Raw genomic sequence first — 21129 nt, 5'->3', positions numbered from 1 at the left:
TGACCCATGTGGTGAGCTGGCCCACACACAGTGCTGATTTGTGCAAGGAGTACCGTGCAATGCAGGGGTGTCCCCCATGTATGGGAACCCCATGCGCAGGGAGTGCACCCCATAAGGAGAGCTGCCCTGCACGAAAAGAGTGCATCCTGCCCAGGAGTGGGGCCATACACATGGAGAGCTGACGCAGCAAGATGACGCAACAAAAAGAGACAGAGATTCCTTGTGCTGCTGACAAGAATGCAAGTGAACACAGAACACACAGCGAATGGACAAAGAGAGCAGATAATAGGGGAGGGAGGGAAGGGGAGAGAAATAAATAAAATATAAATCTTAAAAAAAAAAGAATACATTGTTTAATTTCCACATATTGTGAATTTTTCAATTTTCCTCTATTATTGATATCTAGTTTCTTCCATTGTGGTTGGAGAATATACATTGTATGATTTCAATACTTTCTTATTGAGACTTTTTTTTTAAGTTTCTATATCTTTTTAATTTTTTTTAATTTTTAATTTTTTTTTAAAGATTTATTTATTTATTTCTCTCCCCTTCCCCCCCACCCCCCGCCCCAGTTGTCTGTTCTCTGTGTCTATTTGCTGCGTCGTCGTCTTTGTCCGCTTCTGTTGTCAGTGCACGGGAATCTATGTTTCTTTTTGTTGCATCATCTTGTATGTCAGCTCTCCGTGTGGGCAGCGCCATTCTTAGGCAGGCTGCACTTTCTTTTGCACTGGGCGGCTCTCCTTACAGGGCGCACTCCTTGTGTGCTGGGCTCCCCTGTGTGGCATGGCACTCCTTGCGCGCATCAGCACTGCACATGGTCTAGCTCCATACAGGTCAGGGGGCCTAGGGTTTGAACCGCGAACCTCCCATGTGGTACACGGACGCCCTAACCACTGGGCCTAGTCCGCTTCCCGAGACTTGTTTTTTGAGTTAACATATGGTCTATCCTGAATAATGATTCATGTGCACTAGAGAAGAATGTATGTTCTCCTGCCGTTGAGTAAAGTGTTTTATCTATGTTTCTTAGGTCTGGTTGGTTTAGAGAATCATTCAAATCTTCTATTTCCTTATTGGTCTTCTGTCTACATGTTTTATCCATTACTGAAAGTAATATATTGAAATCTGTCAATATCTGCTTTGTATATTTTGGGTCTCTGATGTTAGGTACATATATATTTGTAATTGTTACGTCGTCTTGTTGAATTGTCCCCTTTGTCGGTATATAATGACCTTTTTTTGTCCCTTTTGACAGTTTTTTACTTAAAGCCTATTGAGTATTTCTTTTTTTTTTCCTAAGATTTATTTTTTATTTGTTTCTCTCCCCTTCACCCCACCCCCCAGTTGTCTGCACTCTGTCCATTTCCTGTGTGTTCTTCTATGTCCGCTTGTATTCTTGTCAGCAGCACCAGGAATCTGTGTCTCTTTTTCTTTTTGTTGAGTCATCTTGCTGCATCAGCTCTCCGTGTGTGCGGTCCCACTCCTGGGCAGGCTGCACTTTTTTTCGTGCAGAGCGGCTCTTCTTATGGGGCACACTTCTTGTGCGTGGGGTTCTTCTATACAGGGGATACCCCTGTATGGCACGGCACTCTTTGCAGGCATCGGCAATGCATATAGGCCAGCTTCACCACACTGATCAGAAGGCCCTGGGTTTGAACCTTGAACCTCCCTTGTGGTAGGCAGGTGCTCTGTCCATTGAGCCAAATCTGCTTCCCTGATAGTAGTATTTCTACCCCAGCTCTCTTATCGTTACTATTTACAGGCTAGTTTTTTTCCCCATCCTTTCACTTTCAATCTACTTGTCTTTTAATTTGAGTCTCTTATAAACATCATACAGTTGGTTCATAACTGTTCTATCCATTTTGCCAATATGTACCTTTTGACTGGATAGTTTAATTCATTTACAGTTAAAGTAACTATTGATAATGTAGGGACTTTCTTCTGCCATTTTGCTATTTAGTCTTTGTAAGTCTTATGTATGCATTTTTTAATTCTTCCATTAGTGCTTACGTTCTTTTTATTTTATTTTTTTTGTACTTTACTATTTTGAGTCCCTTCTCTCTGAATATGTTTTTCATATACTTTCTTTGGGGTTACCATGTAGTTAAAATTTAACATGCTAAATATTTTTATTTATTTATTTATTTTTGTTATGCTAAATCTTTAACAATCATATTTGACTTTGATACCAACTTATGTTTAATAGCATACACATACATTATTCCTCTACCCCCTGCCCCCCACTTTTTTGTACTCATTAAAAATTACATCGTTGTACATTGTGTGTCCAAAGCCATAGATTTATCATTACTGTTTTTTTTTCAAAGATTTCTTTTATTTATCCCCACCCCGCTCTGCCGCTTGCTTGCTGTCTGCTCTCTGTCCATTTGCTGTGTGTTCTTCTGTGTCTGCTTGTCTCCCTTTGTTGCATCATCTTGCTGTGCCAACTCTCTGCAGGCACAGGCCATCAGCTCTCTGGGGGCATGGGCTGTCAGCTCTCCACTGGCGGGCACCGGACAGCCTTCACAAGGATCCCATGTGGTAGACGGGCGCCCAGTCGATTGAGCCTCATCAGCTTCCCTATCATTACTTTTTATGCATTTGCATTTTAGCACCTTTAAGAAGTAAGAAGTGAAGTTACAGAACAAAAAATATAATGCAATGGTACTGGCATTTGTAATTATCCACATTGTTAACTTTACTACAGGTCCTTATTTCTTTATTTCAGTTTGATCTACTGTCTTATGTCCTTTCCTCTCAGTCTGAAAAACTTCCTTTAGCTTGCTTGTAGCATGTCTAGTGATAATGAACTCCCTCAGCTTATGTTTAACTGAGAATGTGTTGATCTCTGCCTCATTTTTGAAAGAAAGTTGCTAGATATAAAATTCTTGGTTGGCAGTTGTTTTCTTTCAGCACTTTAGGAGTTTTATACCACTCCCTTCTTACCTCCATGGTTTCTTTTTATTTGTGTGTGTGGTTTTTGTTTGATTTTTGTTTGTTTTTTTCTTCTTCCTCCATGGTTTCTGATGAGAAATCAGCACTTAATCTTATTGGGATTCTCTTGTACGTAACTCATTGCTTTTTTCTTGCAGTTTTCAGAATTCTCTCCTTGTCCTTGGCATGACAATTATAGTGTCTGGGCATGATTCTCCTTGAGTTTATCCTATTTGGGATTTATTGTGATTCTTGCATGTATATATATTCATGTCTTTGTTAAATTTGGGAAATTTTCTGCTGTTATTTCTTTGATATTCCCTCAGCCTCTTTCTCTCTTTTACTTCTGGGCCTTCCACAATGCTTGTATCAATATGCTTGATGATGTCTCACAGGTTGCTCAGGCTCTGTCTTATCTTGGGCATGCACATGTGACTTTAGGATTCCCCTGTTTACACAGATATAAATGACCCTCTTCTCTGGGAAACAGCTTCCCCATGCTCCCAAGTACTCCACTGAATGTCCTACAGCCAATAATCCCTTGCACCAAATGGCACAACTTGACTGCTCTCTCATAGGATTCTGTAGTAGAGCTCACTGAGCTGCCTTTTATATGCAGGGCAAGCTTTGGGACAGTCAGCCCCTCAGGCCACTACCACACATACTGGGCCAGATATATGTTCACATATATGTCACGTGTGCACAAAGATTACTGTCTCTGGAAGCCATACTGATGACTTGCAGTAGGGGCTGGGATCATGGGTCAGCTCCGTGCCCAGTCAGGGGAGTGGTGGGAGCCAGTCAGGGCACTTTGAGATTCTACCTCCTTTAAGTAGCCATTTTCTTGTTTTGACCTTTGCCCTATTACTGTAGATCTTGAACTGTTTTCTGGAGCTTTAAGAAAGATGTTTCTGCCAGTTCTTGCTGGTTTTTCAAAACTTCTGTGGGGTGGTGAAGTCCCCCTGAAGTATCTCACTTTGCCATCTTGATCAGGGTGGGGCCTTCCTTTTGCATCTGTGAGTAAGGGATTCTTTAAATAATAGAATAACACCTCAGGCTTGAGAATATCAAGCCCACCCTAGATGAACTTCCTCTGCTTCTCTCCCCTCTACCTCAACATTTCTCTCTTTTTCTTAAGATTTATTTTATTTATTTCTCCCGTCCCCATTCCCCCCATTGTCTGCTCTCTCTGTCCATTCACTGTGTCATCTTCTTTGTCTGCTTGTATTCTCATTAGGTGGCTCTGGGAACCAATCCTGGGACCTTCTGGAGTGGGAGAGAGGCGATTACTCTCTTGTGCCACCTCATCTCCCTGTTCTGCTATGTCTTCTTTTCTCTCCAGTGTCTCTTGTTGTGTCATCTTGCTGCACAAGCTCTCAACGTCAGCCGGCACTCCTGCACGGGGCTGCTTTCCTGTGCTGGGCAGCGTTCCCACGCAAGGGGGCACTCCTGTGTGGGGCAGTATTCCAGCATGGGCTGGCACTCCGCATGGGCCAGCTTGCTGCATATGCCAGCTTAACCTCACCAGGAAGCACTGGGCATTGAACCCTGGACCTCCTATATGGGAGATGGAAGCCCAGTTGGTTGAGCCACATCCGTTTCCCTCAGCATTTCTCTTTATGATTCTCCTTCTCTTCATTTTTTCCTGTAACCTCAGAGTAGGAATGAAACTTATCCTTTCCAAAACCAGCCTAGCCTCCCACATTTTTTATCCCATTACCTTCTGCTTATTTTACCAGTCTTCCCTCATGTTCCCCTTATATTTTCAATCCCTCATCTTCTATTTGAAAGCTCTCCTTTATTTACAAAACATACTCAAGTTTCCCTTATCTTTATCATTATTCTGGCTTCCTATAAGCTATTGTCCTTTCTCTGGTCTTCCTTTCCCTTCCAAGGCCCTTGGACTGCATTTTCAGTTAACTCTCTCTTCCTCTTTTGCTAACTGGTTTTCTCCCTCACCTCAGTATCAAAACTACTTTCTTACTGGTGACCTCCTAGTTGACAAATCAAAGCTCTTATAAGCCTGAATTTTTCTATACATTTGATGTTGTTAACTACTTTTCTCTGTCTCTGCGTCTTGCTTTTTTTCCCCCCTTTGGTCCTAAATTATATGCGTCTCACATGTGTATCCTTGGGTCTCTTTTTCTTTACATCAATCGTTTTTCATACTAGGCAGCACATAAGAATAACTTTTGGGGTTGTAAAAGCTCCCAGTGTCCAGTCTACACTACAAATCAATTGTATCAGAATCTCTGGGGTAGGACACAGGTATAAGTTTTTTTCTTTTTTTAAGCATTCCCAGTGATTCCAGTATTCAGCCAAGGTTGAAAACAGCTGTTCTACTCCCTCCTTATAAATATCAAACAATTAACAATCATCCTAGACTTAATGCTCTCTTTTTTTTTTTTTAAGATTTATTTTTATTTATTTCTCTTCCCCCCACCCCCCGCAGTTGTCTGTTCTCTGTGTCCATTTGCTGCATGTTCTTTTTGTCTGCTTCTGTTGTTGTCAGCAGCATGGGAATCTGTGTTTCTTTGTGTCATCTTGCTGCATCAACTCTCCGTGTATGTGGCACCATTCTTGGGCAGGCTGAAATTCTTTCGCGCTGGGTGGCTCTCCTTACGGGGTGCACTCCTTGTGTGTGGGGCTCCCCTATGCGGGGGGCACGCCTGCATGGCACGGCACTCTTTGCACGCATCAGTGCTGCATGTGGGCCAGCTCCACAGGGGTCAAGAAGGCCCAGGGTTTGGACCTTGGACCTCCCATGTGGTAGACTGACGCACTATCCACTGGGCCAAGTCCACTTCCCTTAAACTTCCCTTAATGTTCTCTTAAGCCCTGTGCTATAAATAGTTCAATGGCTCCTGGAAAATTCCATCCCTTAAGCACCTCAAAATCATTACATATGAAATTGGAATCATTTATCCCAGCCCTCACTCAAATTTCTACTTGTGTTCTCTGTTTTTGTTCATTCTGTCACTGTTCTCCCAGACGTTGAAACATAAAATGTTAGTGATCTTTATTCCCTTTCCTTGCCTTATATACCCAATGTCAAATTCTGTTGAATTTGCCTCTAAAATTATATCATCTGTCTTCTCTTCTCCATTACCCCTGGCATGTGCCTATTGTTGACTCAACTTTTCAGTTGATATCCCTGGCTCCGGCCCTTTAGTTCTGAGACTGCATTGGTGGATGAGTTATTGGCTGACATCACAATGCTGTTCATGTTACTCTCTTGTTAAGAACCTCTTATGGTCCCCTATTGCCTGTGACCTGGCGTAAAAGGCCTTTGGTGGTCTGGCCCAAACCTTTTTTTCTATTCCCCTTCATTTATGCTGGGTTCCAGGCACACTAAACTATTTATTCTTTATTTACCTTTACCTTAAATGCCAAATATTGAAATATTACCTAATTTTTAAAGTCTTGATTCAAATTCCACTTCCATAAAACCTGATTCCACATTATCACTAGCTAAAAGTTATTCCTTTTGCTTTCTCACGTTTCTGGAGGCGCAAAGGTGCACATATGATCTCACTAGAGGAGAGAAAGGGGCACAGGGTTTGAATCATGATGGACAGAGGACATGGACCAGCAATAAACAACCATCACAGAGGAAAAGCCCCTGAATCTTATCAGGCTCAGCCTGTAAGAGCAAATTTACATGAAAATGAGAAACGACTGAGATCTCTGAGGCAGATTACATGCTTACGATCAACATTTAAATATGTTGTTGGGGGAAATGATGTGGCTCAATCAACTGGGCTCCTGTCTACCATATAGGAGGTCCAGGGTTCCATCCCCAGGGTCTCCTGGTGAGGGCAAGCAGTCCCATGTGGCGAGCTGGCCCACACGGAGTGCCAGCCTATGCGGGAATGTGGCCCTGTGCAGGAGTGCCACCCTGCGTGGGAATGGCACCCTGAGCTGGAAAGCCACCTTGCGGAGGAGTGCCAGCCAACGCTGAGAGCTGGTACAGCATGATGACACAAGAGACACAGAGGACAGAAAATAAGACATAGCAGAACAGGGAGCTGAGGTGGGTCGAGAGAGTAATCGCCTCTCTCCTACTCCAGAAGGTCCTAGTATCGGTTCCCAGACCTGCCTAATGAGAATACAAGCAGACACAGAAGAACACGCAATGAATGGACACAGAGAGCAGACAACAAGGAATGGGGGTGGAGGGAGAAATAAATAAAAATAAGTAAATAAATAAAATAATTGTCTAAAAAATAAATAAATATGATATTGGGAAATGTGGAAGAAACTGTGACCATGATAGGAATTGATGAAGAAACATATAAAGAGATATATAAATCAATGAAATAGAATATTCCAATGCTTTTTGTCCAAGGTAATGGTGTTGTACTAGTGCCCCTTCTTTGAGAGTTGGCTGAAATAAAGAATTTATCCTGTATGGAATGAATGAATAAATAAATAAATAAATAAATGAGCTCATGGCATTTGTTCCATTTATTATATTCTATCTTGATTTTTGGCTATTTAATAATCATAATTTATAATGTTTATTTTCAGGTGTTTGAGTATACAGAGCATTTTAAATGTGTAATCTTATTTAACTCTTACAACCCCACAACAGAAGTTTTTGTCCTTGTTTTATAAAGGAGAAAACGGAGGTATAGGAAAGGTAAACTACCTTGCCCATGGTCATAGTGCCTGAAAGTAACAGAATCTGAACCTTTTTCTGTAGGTCTTCAGAATCCATCTTCCTGGCCAGTGTGTTATACTTACTTTTCCTAAACATTAATTTCTATGCCTTGTTCATCTAGATATCCCTCACAGTCCTTTGTACCTTGTATACGTAGTATAATTTCAATAAATATTATTAAATGAGTGAGTCCAGAATCTTCTTTGATCTGTGACTCCTTAATGCATTTTAACCAGGTGAGCATACCCAGCTGAAATTGTCCTGATGTGTACTCCCATTACTTTGTTGTCTGTTCATACGCTCTGTCTTGAAATAGACAATCCTGCGATGTTGAATCCAGGACACTGGATGTAGTCTAACCACCACAAATAGTAATCCAGGGAAATTGTTTTCACAAATAGTATTCCAAGGAAATTGTTTTCTCCAAAATAAATTGATAGTAGAAATTCCTGTCAGAAACTTTGGGTATTGCTATGCTGTTTGCTTAAACAAAGAATCAGTATTTGGAATGCTATTGGCAAAATCATCTTAATTTAGAATATTGATATTTTAACATGGTAACTTATCTCTAATGATTTCTTAGATTTGATTCGAACTATCCGGGACCCGGAGAAACCCAATACTTTAGAAGAACTGGAAGTGGTGACGGAAAGTTGTGTAGAAGTTCAGGAAATAAATGAAGAAGACTATTTGGTTATTATCAGGTTCACGCCAACAGTACCTCATTGCTCTTTGGCGACGCTTATTGGTGAGATTTTATATATATGTGTGTGTGTGTATATATATATATGCAGAATACATATGTTTTGTTAATACTAATCCAAAATAATAACTTGCATTGCTTATTGTACTTCATGGTTTATAGAATATTTTCATGTATTCATCTTCTGTAGTCCTCACAAATTAGGTTGTGATGGAGTTAAAATATTATCTTCATTTTACAGATGAGGAACCTGAGAAGCAGAGAGTTTTAGTGACTTTCTCAGGATCATATACCTGGGAAATCATGAAACTGAAACTCTCACTCAGGTCTCCTAACTCCAAATCTCTTTCTCCTTTAGTTATACCATGCTCTTTCTCTTAGGTATGCATGCCCACAATTAACGGAGAGTGGATGTAGATCAGCTCTTCTCTTTAGTTCTGGAGATGGGAGTGGGTGCAAGTATCAGACTAGTACTGCTGCCATCACCATCTCCTTTGAGCTGCTCTGTTAGTTTCTACATTGTATGGAATACAAGTCCTGGAGGGAAAGTATTTTTTTACAGTTTTCCATTTGAGGGGCTACATTCTCAGTTTTGGAATAGCGATACAAGTGATGTCTTTGATTTTATTACTTTCTTACAAAAACCTAAAGGGAGTTTATTTCAAAGCAAATGTCCATTCAGTAGGTGATTGATTAAATAAAAGGGTATATATGTAAACAATGGAATGCTAAACAGCTATAAAAAAAAGAAGTTCTTCATGTATTGACATGAAAAGATCTCTACAACAAACTGTTAAATATTAAAAGCAAGTAGAGACTTCCAGTTGACCAAGGTGGCAGTGTAGGCTGTTCCTCAGTTCCATTCCCTGACAGAATCTTTGAACAACTAGCAAATCTTCTCAGAGCTCCAGAAAATAGAGGGTTGCAGTAACAGGGTGAGTGCTGAATCAAGAAAAGGCAGCTTAAAAGCCAAAGGAGAGTAGGGAACAGCTATATCTCAAGTAGTTGAGTGCCTGCTTCCCATGTATGAGGTCCTGGGTTCAATCCCTGGATTGAAAATAAAAACCCAAAAATAAAAACCATAGGAGAAGCTAATGTTGCCCTTGCTGACCCCTCCCTCACAAAGAGTGGAGCTGGCTCATGTTTTCATTGTGGGTCTCTGGCCCTCTTCCAGAGGAAGTAAAGTAACTCCTATGCACATACTGGAGTGCCTGTAAGTTGGTGCCATTTTCTCAGATGGCATCCTGAAGGACTGAACCAGGATACTCCAGAACTTGCTCTGCAGGCAAAAGCAACTTACAGAAACCTAAAGCAGTGTAAAAAACAATCAAATCAAGTGGCCAGGGATAGAGAACCTGTAGAACACCATCAAGTGTACCAATAAATGCATTATAAGAGTGCCAGAAGGAGAAGAAAGGGACAGAAGGAATATTCAAATAAATAATGGCAAAACAAATCTAAACTTTAATGAAAGATATGCATATATACATTGAAGAAGCCCAATAAATCCCAAACAAGATAAACTTGAAGAGAATCATGCCCAGACACATGCCAAGGACAAGGAGAGAGTTTTGAAAGCTAGAAGATTAGCAACAACATGTCAAGTACAAGAGTGTGCCTATAAGGTTAAGTACAGATTTCTCATGAGAAACCATGGAGGCAAGAAAGCAGTGGGATGACATATTTAAAGTGCTGAAAGAAAATAATTGCCAACCATGAATTTTATATCCAGGAAGACTGACTTTCCAAAAATGGAAGAGAGATCAAGAGCATTCCCAGATAAGCAAAAGCTGAGGGAGTTTTCCACCAGTACACTTGCCCTGCAAACAGTGCTAAAGAGGGTTCTTCAGATTGAAAGGAAGGGACACTAGATAGTAGATTGAAGCAGTATAAAGAAATAAAGATCTTTCCAATAAACGTAACAATATGGGTAATTATAAATGTTAGTACTATTGTGATCTATTTTTACTATCTAACTCCACTTTTACGTCCTACAGGTTTTATTTTATTTTTAAAGATTTATTTTATTTATTTCTCTCCCTTTCACCCCCTCCCCTGTTGTTGTCTGCTCTCTGTGTCCATTTGCTGTGTGTTCTTCTTTGTCCACTTGCATTCTTGTCAGCACCGGGAATCTGTATCTCTTTTTGTTGCATCATCTTGCTGCATCAGCTCTCTGTGTGTGTGCGGCGCCACTCCTGGATGGGCTGCACTTTTTTTGTGTGGGGTGGCTCAATGCAGGGTGCACTTCTTGCGTGTGGGACGCCCCTACATGGGGGACACTCCCGCATGGCACGGCATTCCTTGCGCACATCAGCACTGAGCTTGGGCCAGCTCACCACACGAGTCAGGAGGCCCTGGGTTCGAACCCTGGACCTCCCATACGGTAGGCAGATGCTCTATCAGTTGAGCCACGTCGTCTTCCCTCCTACAGGTTTTAAAATGCAAATATATAAAAAGTAATGATAGGGAGCCAATGTGGCTCCATGGTTGAGCACTGGCTTCCCACATACAAGGTCCCAGGTTCAATGCCCAGGCACAGTACCTAAAAAAAAATTTAAAAAGGTAATGACAAATCTATGATTTTGGATATATAATGTCTAAAGTTATAATTTGTAACAAGTACAACAAAAAGTTAGGGTTATAGTAACATAGTTTGTATATGCTATTGAAGTTAATTTTGTATCAAATCAGTTGTGCTTGGTATAGATTTAGAATGTTAAATTTAAGCCCCCATGGTAACCATAAAGAAAATATCTGGAAAATATACATAGAAGGTTATAAGAAGGATCTCAAAAGGGCTTGCTACACAAGATCAAGTAAATATGAAAAAAGGCAGTAATGGAATCAAGGTACAAAATCTAGAAACACCAAAAAGCAAATTGGCAGAAGAAAGTCCTGCATTATCAGGCATTACTTTAAATGTAAATGGATTAAATTTTCCAGTCAAAAGGCAGAGATTGGCAGAATGGATAAAAAAGCATGACCCAAGTATATATTGTTTATAAGAGATTCACCTTAAATTCCAAGACACAAGTAGGTTTAAAGTGAAAGGGTGGAAAAAATATTCCATGCAAATAGTGACCAAAAGTGAGCTGACATAGTTGTACTAATATCAGATAAAATAGACTTTAGGTCAAAAAGTGTTTTGAGGGACAGAGATGGTCATTATATACAGATAAAGGGGTCAATTCAAGAAAAAGACAAAACAATCATATATGCACCTAACAGCAGAACCCCAAAATATATAAAGCAAATATTGACATATTTGAAGAAATATTTTCACATTTTTAATAGGCTTCAATGTACTACTTTCTGAACTGTCTGCCTTATTTTTCTGCAGACCTACAACTGTTCTAGTAAAATAAAGAGATAAAACAAATACATTATTTCAATGATGTTCTTTATATAAGAAAGACAAAAATATATGTTTATATTTGATTGCATATACATAAGGAAAACATAAATAATCTAACAGCTGTCATGGTTGAAATTGAGTAATTGTGGTAGGAATTGGGCAGATAGTAGGCTGGGAGGGAAACTACTGTATATCTTTTTATATTTTCTAATTTTGAGCTATGGGAACATTACCTATTGAAATGTAAATAAGTATAGAAAATATTGAAACAGGAAAATATTAGAGATTTTATTGGAAAGATAGGGGACTATTGCAGAATTAAACTAAAGTAGTTCTTCTGGGCCTCTGGGAACTGGAAAGTTGTTAGGTTTTGTGTGCTTGTTGGGTTTTGGTTTCTGAAGCTGTATGATCTCTTTCTACCCACTCTATTTATTTATATATGGCCCCACCAAGGCTGCTACTAAATGGCAGTTTCAGTTCTTAATTGATATCAGTAGTTTCCAAATCTGGGGATTTTCTTAAAATATCTTGACATTAAAAAGAATCCTTTAAAAAGTGGGATTCACTACTCTCTAATGATCCTGTAGCAAATTCGTTTTTCAGAAAGTATTATTTATTCCATGTTTTTTAAATTATAAAGTAACATGCTTATTGGGATTAATTTTATGCAAAAGCAAAAAGGAGAAAATAAAAATTAGCTGTCATAAAAGAATGTCTTATAAACAAAATGTTGACAGATAATCCCCATCCCCAAAAACAGAGTATCTACAACTGCAAGCAAAACCGTTACTTCCATCTGCCCCATAAGATCTAATCCCCCTCTCAGTCTGAGGCAGAGTGGGAATCACCATCCCCAAATCCTCAAGGTTAAGGAATGAACAAACAAAGGGGGAAATGCAACCATGGACAAAGTAAACTTATTAATATTGTAGTAACGGAAGAACATGTAACATTGATATAAAGATAGTGTTTACCAGAGGTTCTGGGGGGAATAATATATGGAACAGAGTGGAATTTTTAGGGCCTTGGAATTAAATTTAAACAATTGTTAGTAGCAATGCTTTATATTTATTCATCAATTGTAGCAAATGTACAACACAATTGTAAGATGTTATTAATAGGGGAGGATGTGTGTGTGTGGGGGGACAATCCTTTACACTTTCAATGTAACTTTTCTGTAATTGTAAACCTCTTTAAAAATAAAATTCTATTAAAAAATAAAATCTCTGGGCTAAAATTCCAGCTTTTCAGCTCTGCCACATTGTGACCTTATGCAAGTTATTTAACATTTTTGAACCTGTTTCCTTATCTTTAAATGAATATAATAAATGTAATAAAAACATATAATCTATGTTACAGAGTAGTAAGGATTAAGTACTATAGAATGCATTAAATATATGAAGAATGTTTTCTTATTTCTCTTTAAATATTATTCTTCAATTTTTTAGTCATATAGGTTACATGCTAATCATAGATTTATCAGAATTTATATAACCACTTAGACTTTTTCTAGTCTTTCATATTATAAATAATTTTATGATGAACATCTTCATATATACATTTTTTTTACCAACACTCTATATCTGCCAAGCATATACTCCCACTTTTCCTTATCTGCTGGTAACCTTTAACATAAATCTTTTTATACAGTAGTTATTACCTCAGGATAAGAAGTGGAATTATTGGGTCAGATGCTGTAAATATTTTTAAGTGTACATATTAGAAAATCCTCTTGATACATGTGAAGAATCTTTAAAAAGTTGATATTCTGTGATCCAGAAATTAAAGGAAATAACTCCAGGGAAAAAAATAGTAATATGTACAAAAGTTTTTAGTAAATTTATAATAAACCTGGGAGAAACTATAGTATATATTAATTGGAAAATGGCACCAATACTATGGAATTTCATATTATTATTGAAAATTATAAATTTAAGGAACCAAAGTATCTGTATGAGAAATATATGAAAAAGCTTGAATTTTAAGTAGAATTTGCATAATGATTATAGTTATAGAAAAACTGTGTTTATGTGGACAAAGATTGAGAGAAAACATGAAATTAATTGATATATGGATAATAAGGTAAGGATATGGTTGCTATTTCAGATCTGTACACTTCTTTTTTTTAAAAAAATATTTATTTATTATTATTATTTTTTAATTACATTAAAAAAAATATATGAGGTCCCATTCAACCCCACCGCCCCCGCCCCCCACTCCCCCCACAGCAACACTCTCTCCCATCATCGTGATACATCCATTGCACCTGGTAAGTTCATCTCTGAGCATCACTGCACTCCATAGTCAATGGTCCACATCATAGCCCAGACTCTCTCAGGTTCCATCCAGTGGGCCCTGGGGGGATCTACAGTGTCCCGTAATTGTCCGTGAAGCACTATCCAGGACAACTCCACGTCCCGAAAACGCCTCCACATCTCATCTCTTCCTCCCGTTCCCCACACCCAGCAGCCCCCATGGCTACCGTTCCCACACCCATTCCACATTTTCTCTGTGGACATTGGATTGGTTGTGTCCATTGCACACCTATGTCAAGTGAGGGCTTAGATTCCACATGGGTACTGGATGCACTCTTCCCGCTTCTAGTTGTAGACACTCTAGGCTCCATGTTGTGGTGGTTGACCTTCTTCAACTCCATGTTAGCTGAGTGGAGTAAGTCCAATAAGTCAAAGTGTAGGAGCTGAAGTCTGTTGAGGCTCTGGGCCTGGGTGTCATATTATCAGTCCAGAGATTCAAATCCCCTACATATATCTTAAACTCAGCACCAACTACAATTTCAATAAAGTAGCATGCAAGTCTTGTGAAAAGAGATCCCCTCTGAGTCCATTTCCATCACGCAGAAACACCAGCTCCAAAGAAGGGCCATCTGTCATGGCAGTGAACCCCTTCTGCCATGACCATAGAACCCGTGGGTCTCTTTATCCCTCAAAAGAACCAATACCTGGGGTTGTATCTGCCTTATCTGTCTCTTAGACTCTGTTCAGTTGTACATAGGGGTATTCCTTCTGACAACCTCCAGACTCTTTTTTAGAGACTCACAGCCTTATAATCTCATTTCTTCTTTCCATTTCCCCCTTACATTAGGTCAAACCGCTTCCTGAAGTCATGTTATTATATGTAGACAGGTATATTCTGCTGTTCTGCATTGAATCTTTAATTCAAGGTCATTTTCTAGTTGCTTCTTCAGCTGGTATGTGGTAGTGAGCCCTTGGTGCCAGGGAGGCTCATCCCCGGGTGTCGTGTCCCACGCTGGGGGGAATGCATCACATCTACACGCTGAGTTTGGCTGTGAGAGTGGCCACATTTGAGTAACATGAAGGCTGTCAGGAGGAAACCCCCAGGCACAATGCTACTCTAGGCCTTGTTCTTATTGCAGGTGCATAGGCTCAAAAGTGTAGCCATTAGTATCAAGAGCCCACTGTTGGGCCCTCCTTCCTTCCTGGTTCTTGCCGTTGCACCTGGAGGATTGCCGCTGCTCTCCCAGGGCCCACAACAGTGACCCCCCGGCCAGGAGCCCAGTACCCCCTCAGCTGTTGTTTTTTGATTGTTTCCACTATGAGTATATATAGACATTACCATATACCCTGGGCATATGCCCTGTATAACTCCCTGTCAACCATATATATCCTGTCAATAACATCCCATATCAGTATTCCTCCGCTGCCATTGTTGAACCACTCTGTGATCCAAAACTTCCCGTAAAGTGAATCCCAACATAATGTCAGCTTCAGAAGAGTCTTAGATCACCGAAATTCATATATACAATATACAGTATTTCCCCAGATCCACCATAAAACCTTTTCCCTTGCACAGCAATAATCTTTTAACTTATTCATATCATATTTCCTGAAACTGATGTACAGATTCCGAAACTATAGTTTTCAAACAAGGTAACATTTGTGCTTACTATGTGGTCCATACTTTAGGTTGTACAGTTTTCTAAATTTTTTAGTTATCCTATGTTTTGTCTTATGGTTTTCATTATTAGTCTGTCGTCCCCTATATGTTTTTGGTATAATATTAGCTGTTTTATATTCTTCTTTTTTTTAATGGTCATAATCCCAGCCCCATTTATCCTTTTTTTTTTTTTAAGATTTATTTTATTTATTCCCCACCCCACATTGTTTGCACTTGCTGTCTACTCTCGGTGTCCATTCATTGTATGCTTGCCTTCTTTTTTTAGGAGGCACTGGAAACTGAACCTGGGACCTACCATGTGGGAGGGAGGCGTCCAATGGCTTGAGCCAACTCTCCTCCTGCTTGTTGTGTCTTTCATTGTGTCTCTTCATTGCATGATTTCATTGTCTCATCCTGTTGCATTAGCTTGCTGTCTTATTTTTCTTCTCTAGGAGGCACCAGGAACTGAACCTAGGACCTCCCATGTGGTAGGTGGGTGCTCAATTGCTTGAGCCACATCCACTTCCCTGTATACTTGTGAACAAAGTTTTGTTGCTTTTGTGGCGCCTTTGATATGCATTTCAGGAAGATCCTTGACATTTTAAAAGGTAATATAGTAATTTATCATAGTAATCATGTTCAGTGGACCCAACTGGGAATCTTGATGAAGAGACCCCTCTTTCTGGCTATGTGCGGAGGGGCATTTTTTTCTTCTTCTTTTTTTTTTGGGGGGGGGGGGGTAGCATTTCTTCTAAGACCGGGCAGTGAAAGGTACCTGCGTAAGAGTTCTACCCTGATTGCTTAAGTTGTCACCTACTCACGTACCCTGGTGAGTAATTCCAAAGATTAGGAAAACTCAAAGGGGACAAGTGGTTAAGGCAGGGATGCCAGTGATATTCATTCCTGTTGACAAAATTTTGGAAGGGGCAGAAGATTGGAGTCAGGAGGTCTAGCATCAGCTCTCAGCACTGCTACTTCTTTTTTCTTTTAAAGATTTATTTCTCTCCCCTTCCGCCTGCCCCCCCTTCTCCCATTGTTGTGTGTTCTTCTGTGTCCACTTATATTCTTGGTGGCACCAGGAATCCATGTCTCTTTTTGGTTGCATCATCTTGCTGTATCAGCTCTCCATGTGTGTGGCACCACTCTTGGGCTGGCTGCACTTTTCTCATGCCAGGCAGCAATACAGGACTTATTCCTTGCATGTGGGGCTCCCCTATGTGGGGGACACCCCTGCGTGGCACAGCACTACTTGTGCCCAGCAGCTCCACGCGTGGTCCAGGAGGCTCTGGGTTTGAACCCTGGACCTCCCATATGGTAGGTGGATGCTTTTCAGTTGAGCCATGACTACTTCCCTACTGCTACTTTTTGGTAATGTGAAGTTGAGCAAGTCACTTATCTTGGTTCCCTGGCTGTAAAATGAAAATGATAAAATAGTAATAGCTTATTACTATTGGACACTTATGTGCCAGGTACTGTTCTAAAAATGTTACTTAATAATTTCTTCAAAGCAACTGTGTATTTGATGGTATCATTATAATGCCAATTTTACAGATATGGAATCTGAAGCTCAGAGAGGCTAAGGAACTTGTCTGGTGTCATATAACTAGTGTGTGTAATAGAGCCCAGTTGTTTTTGTTTTTGATTTTTACAAACAGTTCGCCTGTCTCCTAACCCTCCTTCCCCATACACCTTTCCTTGGTAACCTCTAATCTACCATCTATCTCTGTAAATTTGTTATTTCTAGTCATTTCTCATAAATGATATCATACAATTTTTATCTTCATTTGATTTGCTTGTTTCCTTGAGCATAATATTTTCAAGGTTTTTCCATATTGCAAGGTGTCTTATATGCCATTCTTTGCTACAGCTGAATAATAGTACAGTGTGTGTGTAACCACATCTTGTTTACCCATTCAGGTGTTAATGAACACTTGAGTTGTTTTTTCTTCTCCACTATTGTGAATAATGCTGTTATAAACAATGATGTACAAACATGTTGAGACTTGTTTTACTCTCTTTGAGTACATACCTAGAAGTGGAATAGCTGGGTCATATGGTAATTCTATATTTAACTTTTTTAGGAACTTCCATATTGCTTTCCACAGTGACTACACCATTTTGTATTGTCACCAACATTGCATTAGATTAACAATTTCTTTGCATCCTCTCTAATACTTGTTGCTTTCTCATTTTTCAATAATAGCCATCCTTGGTGGTCTGAAGTGGTATCTCAGTGTGGTTTTGATTTGCATTTCCCTAATGGCTAATGATATTGAACATCTTTTCATATACTTATTGGCCATTTGTATGTCTTCTTTGCAGAAGTCTATTCAAGTCCTTTGCCCATTTTTCAATTGGGTTGTCTTTTTGCTTTTGTATTGTAAAATTGCTTTATGTATTATGGATATTAAACCCTTACCTAATATATGGTTTGCAACTATTTTCTCATTCTGTAGTCTTGTCTTTCATTTTCTTGATAATATCCTTTGATGTCCAAAAGTTTTTAATTTTGATGAAGTCAAATCTTTTGTTTCTTTTGTTGCTTGTGCTTTTGGTGTCAATTCTAAGAATCCGTTGTTGAATCCTGGGTCATGAATGTTTGCTCCTATGTTATCTTCTAAGAGTTTCATAGTTTTAGCTCTTACATATAGGACCTTGATCTATTCTGAGTCGATTTGTGTATGTGGTGTGAGGTAGGAGTCTAACTTCATACTTTTGCATGTGGATACCCAGTTTTCCCAGCCTCATAAATTGAAGAGACTCTTCTTTCCCCATTATGAGTACTTAGCACACTTTTCTAAAAAAATTAGCCATAGAAGCCATCCCAATTAAGAGGGCAGAGTGAGATGTTTCAGTACTCCATCCCCCTTTAGAAGCTTTATGAATTACCAGCAAGAATGGTCAGAGACATCTTTCTAAAAACTCCAGAACATTTAAAGGATTGCAGTAGCAGGTTACACACCAAATGAAGAAAGAGGCTACTTAAAAGTGGTGGTGTGGGGGGCAATGGATTTGGCTCAAGCAGTTGGACACTGCCTCCTACATGGGAGGTCCTGGGATTGGGTTGTGGTACCTCCAAAAGAAGACAAGCAGACACTGCAACAAGCAGATGCCTCAGTCAGCAGAAGCCACAACCAGCACATGTGGCAACAAAAGCAGATGCTGCAACCATCAGATGCTGCACCTAGCAGACGGCACAGCCAGCAGATGACCTAGCCAGCAGGGAGCAGATGTGGCTCAGGCAATTGGGCACTGCCTCCCATGTGGTAGGTCCCAGGTTTGGTTCCTGGTGTCTCCTAGAAAAGATAAGCAGACAGACAAGGAAGCCATCTCGGGTGGGAGGAGGAGGATTAAAAAATTAAATAAATAAATCTTTTTTTAAAAAGTGGTAGGGTGAGCAGATGTAGCTCAAGAGATTGAGTGCCTTCTTCCCATGTATGAGGTCCTGGATTCGGTCCCCAGTACCTCCTAAAAAAATGTTGTAGGCTCTCATGGTGCCCTATCTGGCACCTCCCCTTTCCCCCCACTGACTTGACATAGAGCCAGCCCATACTCTCAGTGCAGATCCCTGGTCCTGGTTGCAGAGAGAGCAGGGTAACCCTCGTATACATGCTGGGAGCAAGTATGCCTGGCCCAGTTTGTTGGCCTGAGGGACTCACTGTCACAGAACTTGCCGTAAATGTAGAAAGCAGCCCACCTAACCCTTCTACAGAACTCTGTGGGAGACCAGTCAAGTTGTGCTGCCTGGGTAAGGGATTGCTAGCTGCAGGAGTATGAGGGAACATTTTTATTTGTGTAAATGGCGGAGTTCTAGGGCTACACTTGCATGCCCGAGAAGAGGCATGTGCAGAAAGGATCAGGGAGACCCCTATCTTTTGGCCTGGAGCTATTCTGTAAACTGATTGTGTGGTCTCCTGAAGGAGACCAGTTGCAGAGGTTGATCTTCAAAGACTGAGAAAGGTTTTCTCCTTTTCTCTTCCTCCTCCTCCTCCAACTCCTCCTCATTCTTCAACTCTTTCAACTCCTCTTATCTTTTTTTTGGTAGCTCCTGGTGTTCAAGGAAAGTTCTACCATAACACTAGCTAGATACAGACTTCAGAAACAGATGTCTCAGAGCTTAAATTATAGGAATAATATGCTAAAATATCAAGATATCCAGGTTTCAACAAAATATACAAAGAAACAGGAAGTGAGGGCCCAGGCAAAGGAGAAGATTTTTTAAATCATTAGAAACCAGCAGTGAGGATGACCAGACCTTGGACATAACAAAGGCTTTAAAACCCGGGGTCCTAAATATGCTTAAAGAGCTAAATGGAAACATGGGTGTTTTCATTTGCTAATTGCTGCTGGGAGCACTATACCAGAAATGCGTTGGCTTTTATAATAAGAATTTATTAGGGCCCATGCACAGTGCTGATGCATGCAAGGAGTGCCGTGTCATGCAGGGGTGTCCCCTATGCAGGGGAGCTCCATGCGCAAGGAGTGCGCCCCGTAAGAAGAGCCACCCAGCGCGAAAGAAAGTGCAGCCTGCCCAAGAATGGCGCCACACACACGGAGAGCTGACACAAGATGATACAACAAAAAAAAGCACAGATTCCCAGTGCCACTGATAAAGATAGAAGCAGTCACAGAAGAACGCATTGCGAATGGACACAGAGAGCAGACAACTGGGGGGGGGGGGGGAAGGGGAGAGGAATAAATAAAAAGTAAAAATTAAAAAAAAAAGAATTTATTAGATTAACAGTTTGCAGTCCTGAGGCCCTGAAAGTGTCCAAATCAAGGCATCATCAAAGATACTGTCTCACCAAGCTGTAGCTATGGGCGATCAGGCACATGGCAGGGCACAATGGTGGCATTTACCAGTCTCCACCTTCTTCAGGGTTCTTCTCTGTCACTGCAGCTTTTTTCTGTATCTGTCTTTTTTATTCCTCCATTTATAAAGGACTCCAGTAGGAGGATTAAGACCCACCTTGGGCCTTCCTCTACTGAATTGATCTAATCAAAAGAAAGGTCTCAACTAAATCTCATCAAAAGTCCCATTTACAGTAGATTTTACATGCACAGGAATGGATTAGCTCTAAGGACATGATCTTCTGGGGTCCACCCAGCTTCAAACTGTCACATTGGACAAAGAACTAAAGGAAATCAGGAAAATAATAGAAGAACACACACAGAAAAATCAGTAGAGAGATGGAAATTATGTAAAGGAACCAACCATAGTAAGAAATTAAAAATTCCCTAGAGGGGTTCACCAGCAGAGTGCAGCTGGCAGAAGAATCACTGAATTTGAAGATTAGACAATTGAAATCATCATCTGAGTCGCAGAAAGGAAAGAATGAAGAAAAGTGAACAGAGCCTGAGGAACCTGTGGGACACCATTCAACTTACCAATATAGGGAAGTGGATTTGGGTCAACTGATAGAGCATCTGCCTACCAAATGGGAGGTCCAGGGTTCAAATCCAGGGCCTCCTGACCAATGTGGTGAGCTGGCCAACATGCAGTGCTGACGCGTGCAAGGAGTGCCATGCCACACGGGTTTCCCCTGCATAGGGGACCCCTAC

General features: G+C 40.3%; 1 protein-coding gene across 2 annotated transcripts in view; it reads left to right on the top strand.

Annotated features, from left to right (window-relative positions):
- Nucleotides 1-21129, top strand: part of CIAO2A (cytosolic iron-sulfur assembly component 2A) — a 74735-nt gene that overhangs the window by 26235 nt on the left and 27371 nt on the right. For both annotated transcript variants that reach the window (XM_004466659.5, XM_058294325.1), the window contains exon 2: nucleotides 8178-8342. In XM_004466659.5, coding sequence (XP_004466716.1) covers nucleotides 8178-8342 — 165 coding nt within the window. The remainder of the gene's footprint in view (nucleotides 1-8177; nucleotides 8343-21129) is intronic.

Source organism: Dasypus novemcinctus, chromosome 3 (assembly GCF_030445035.2).
Source record: "Dasypus novemcinctus isolate mDasNov1 chromosome 3, mDasNov1.1.hap2, whole genome shotgun sequence".
NCBI classification, from domain to species: domain Eukaryota; kingdom Metazoa; phylum Chordata; class Mammalia; order Cingulata; family Dasypodidae; genus Dasypus; species Dasypus novemcinctus.
This window is presented reverse-complemented; position numbering and strand designations above follow the sequence as displayed.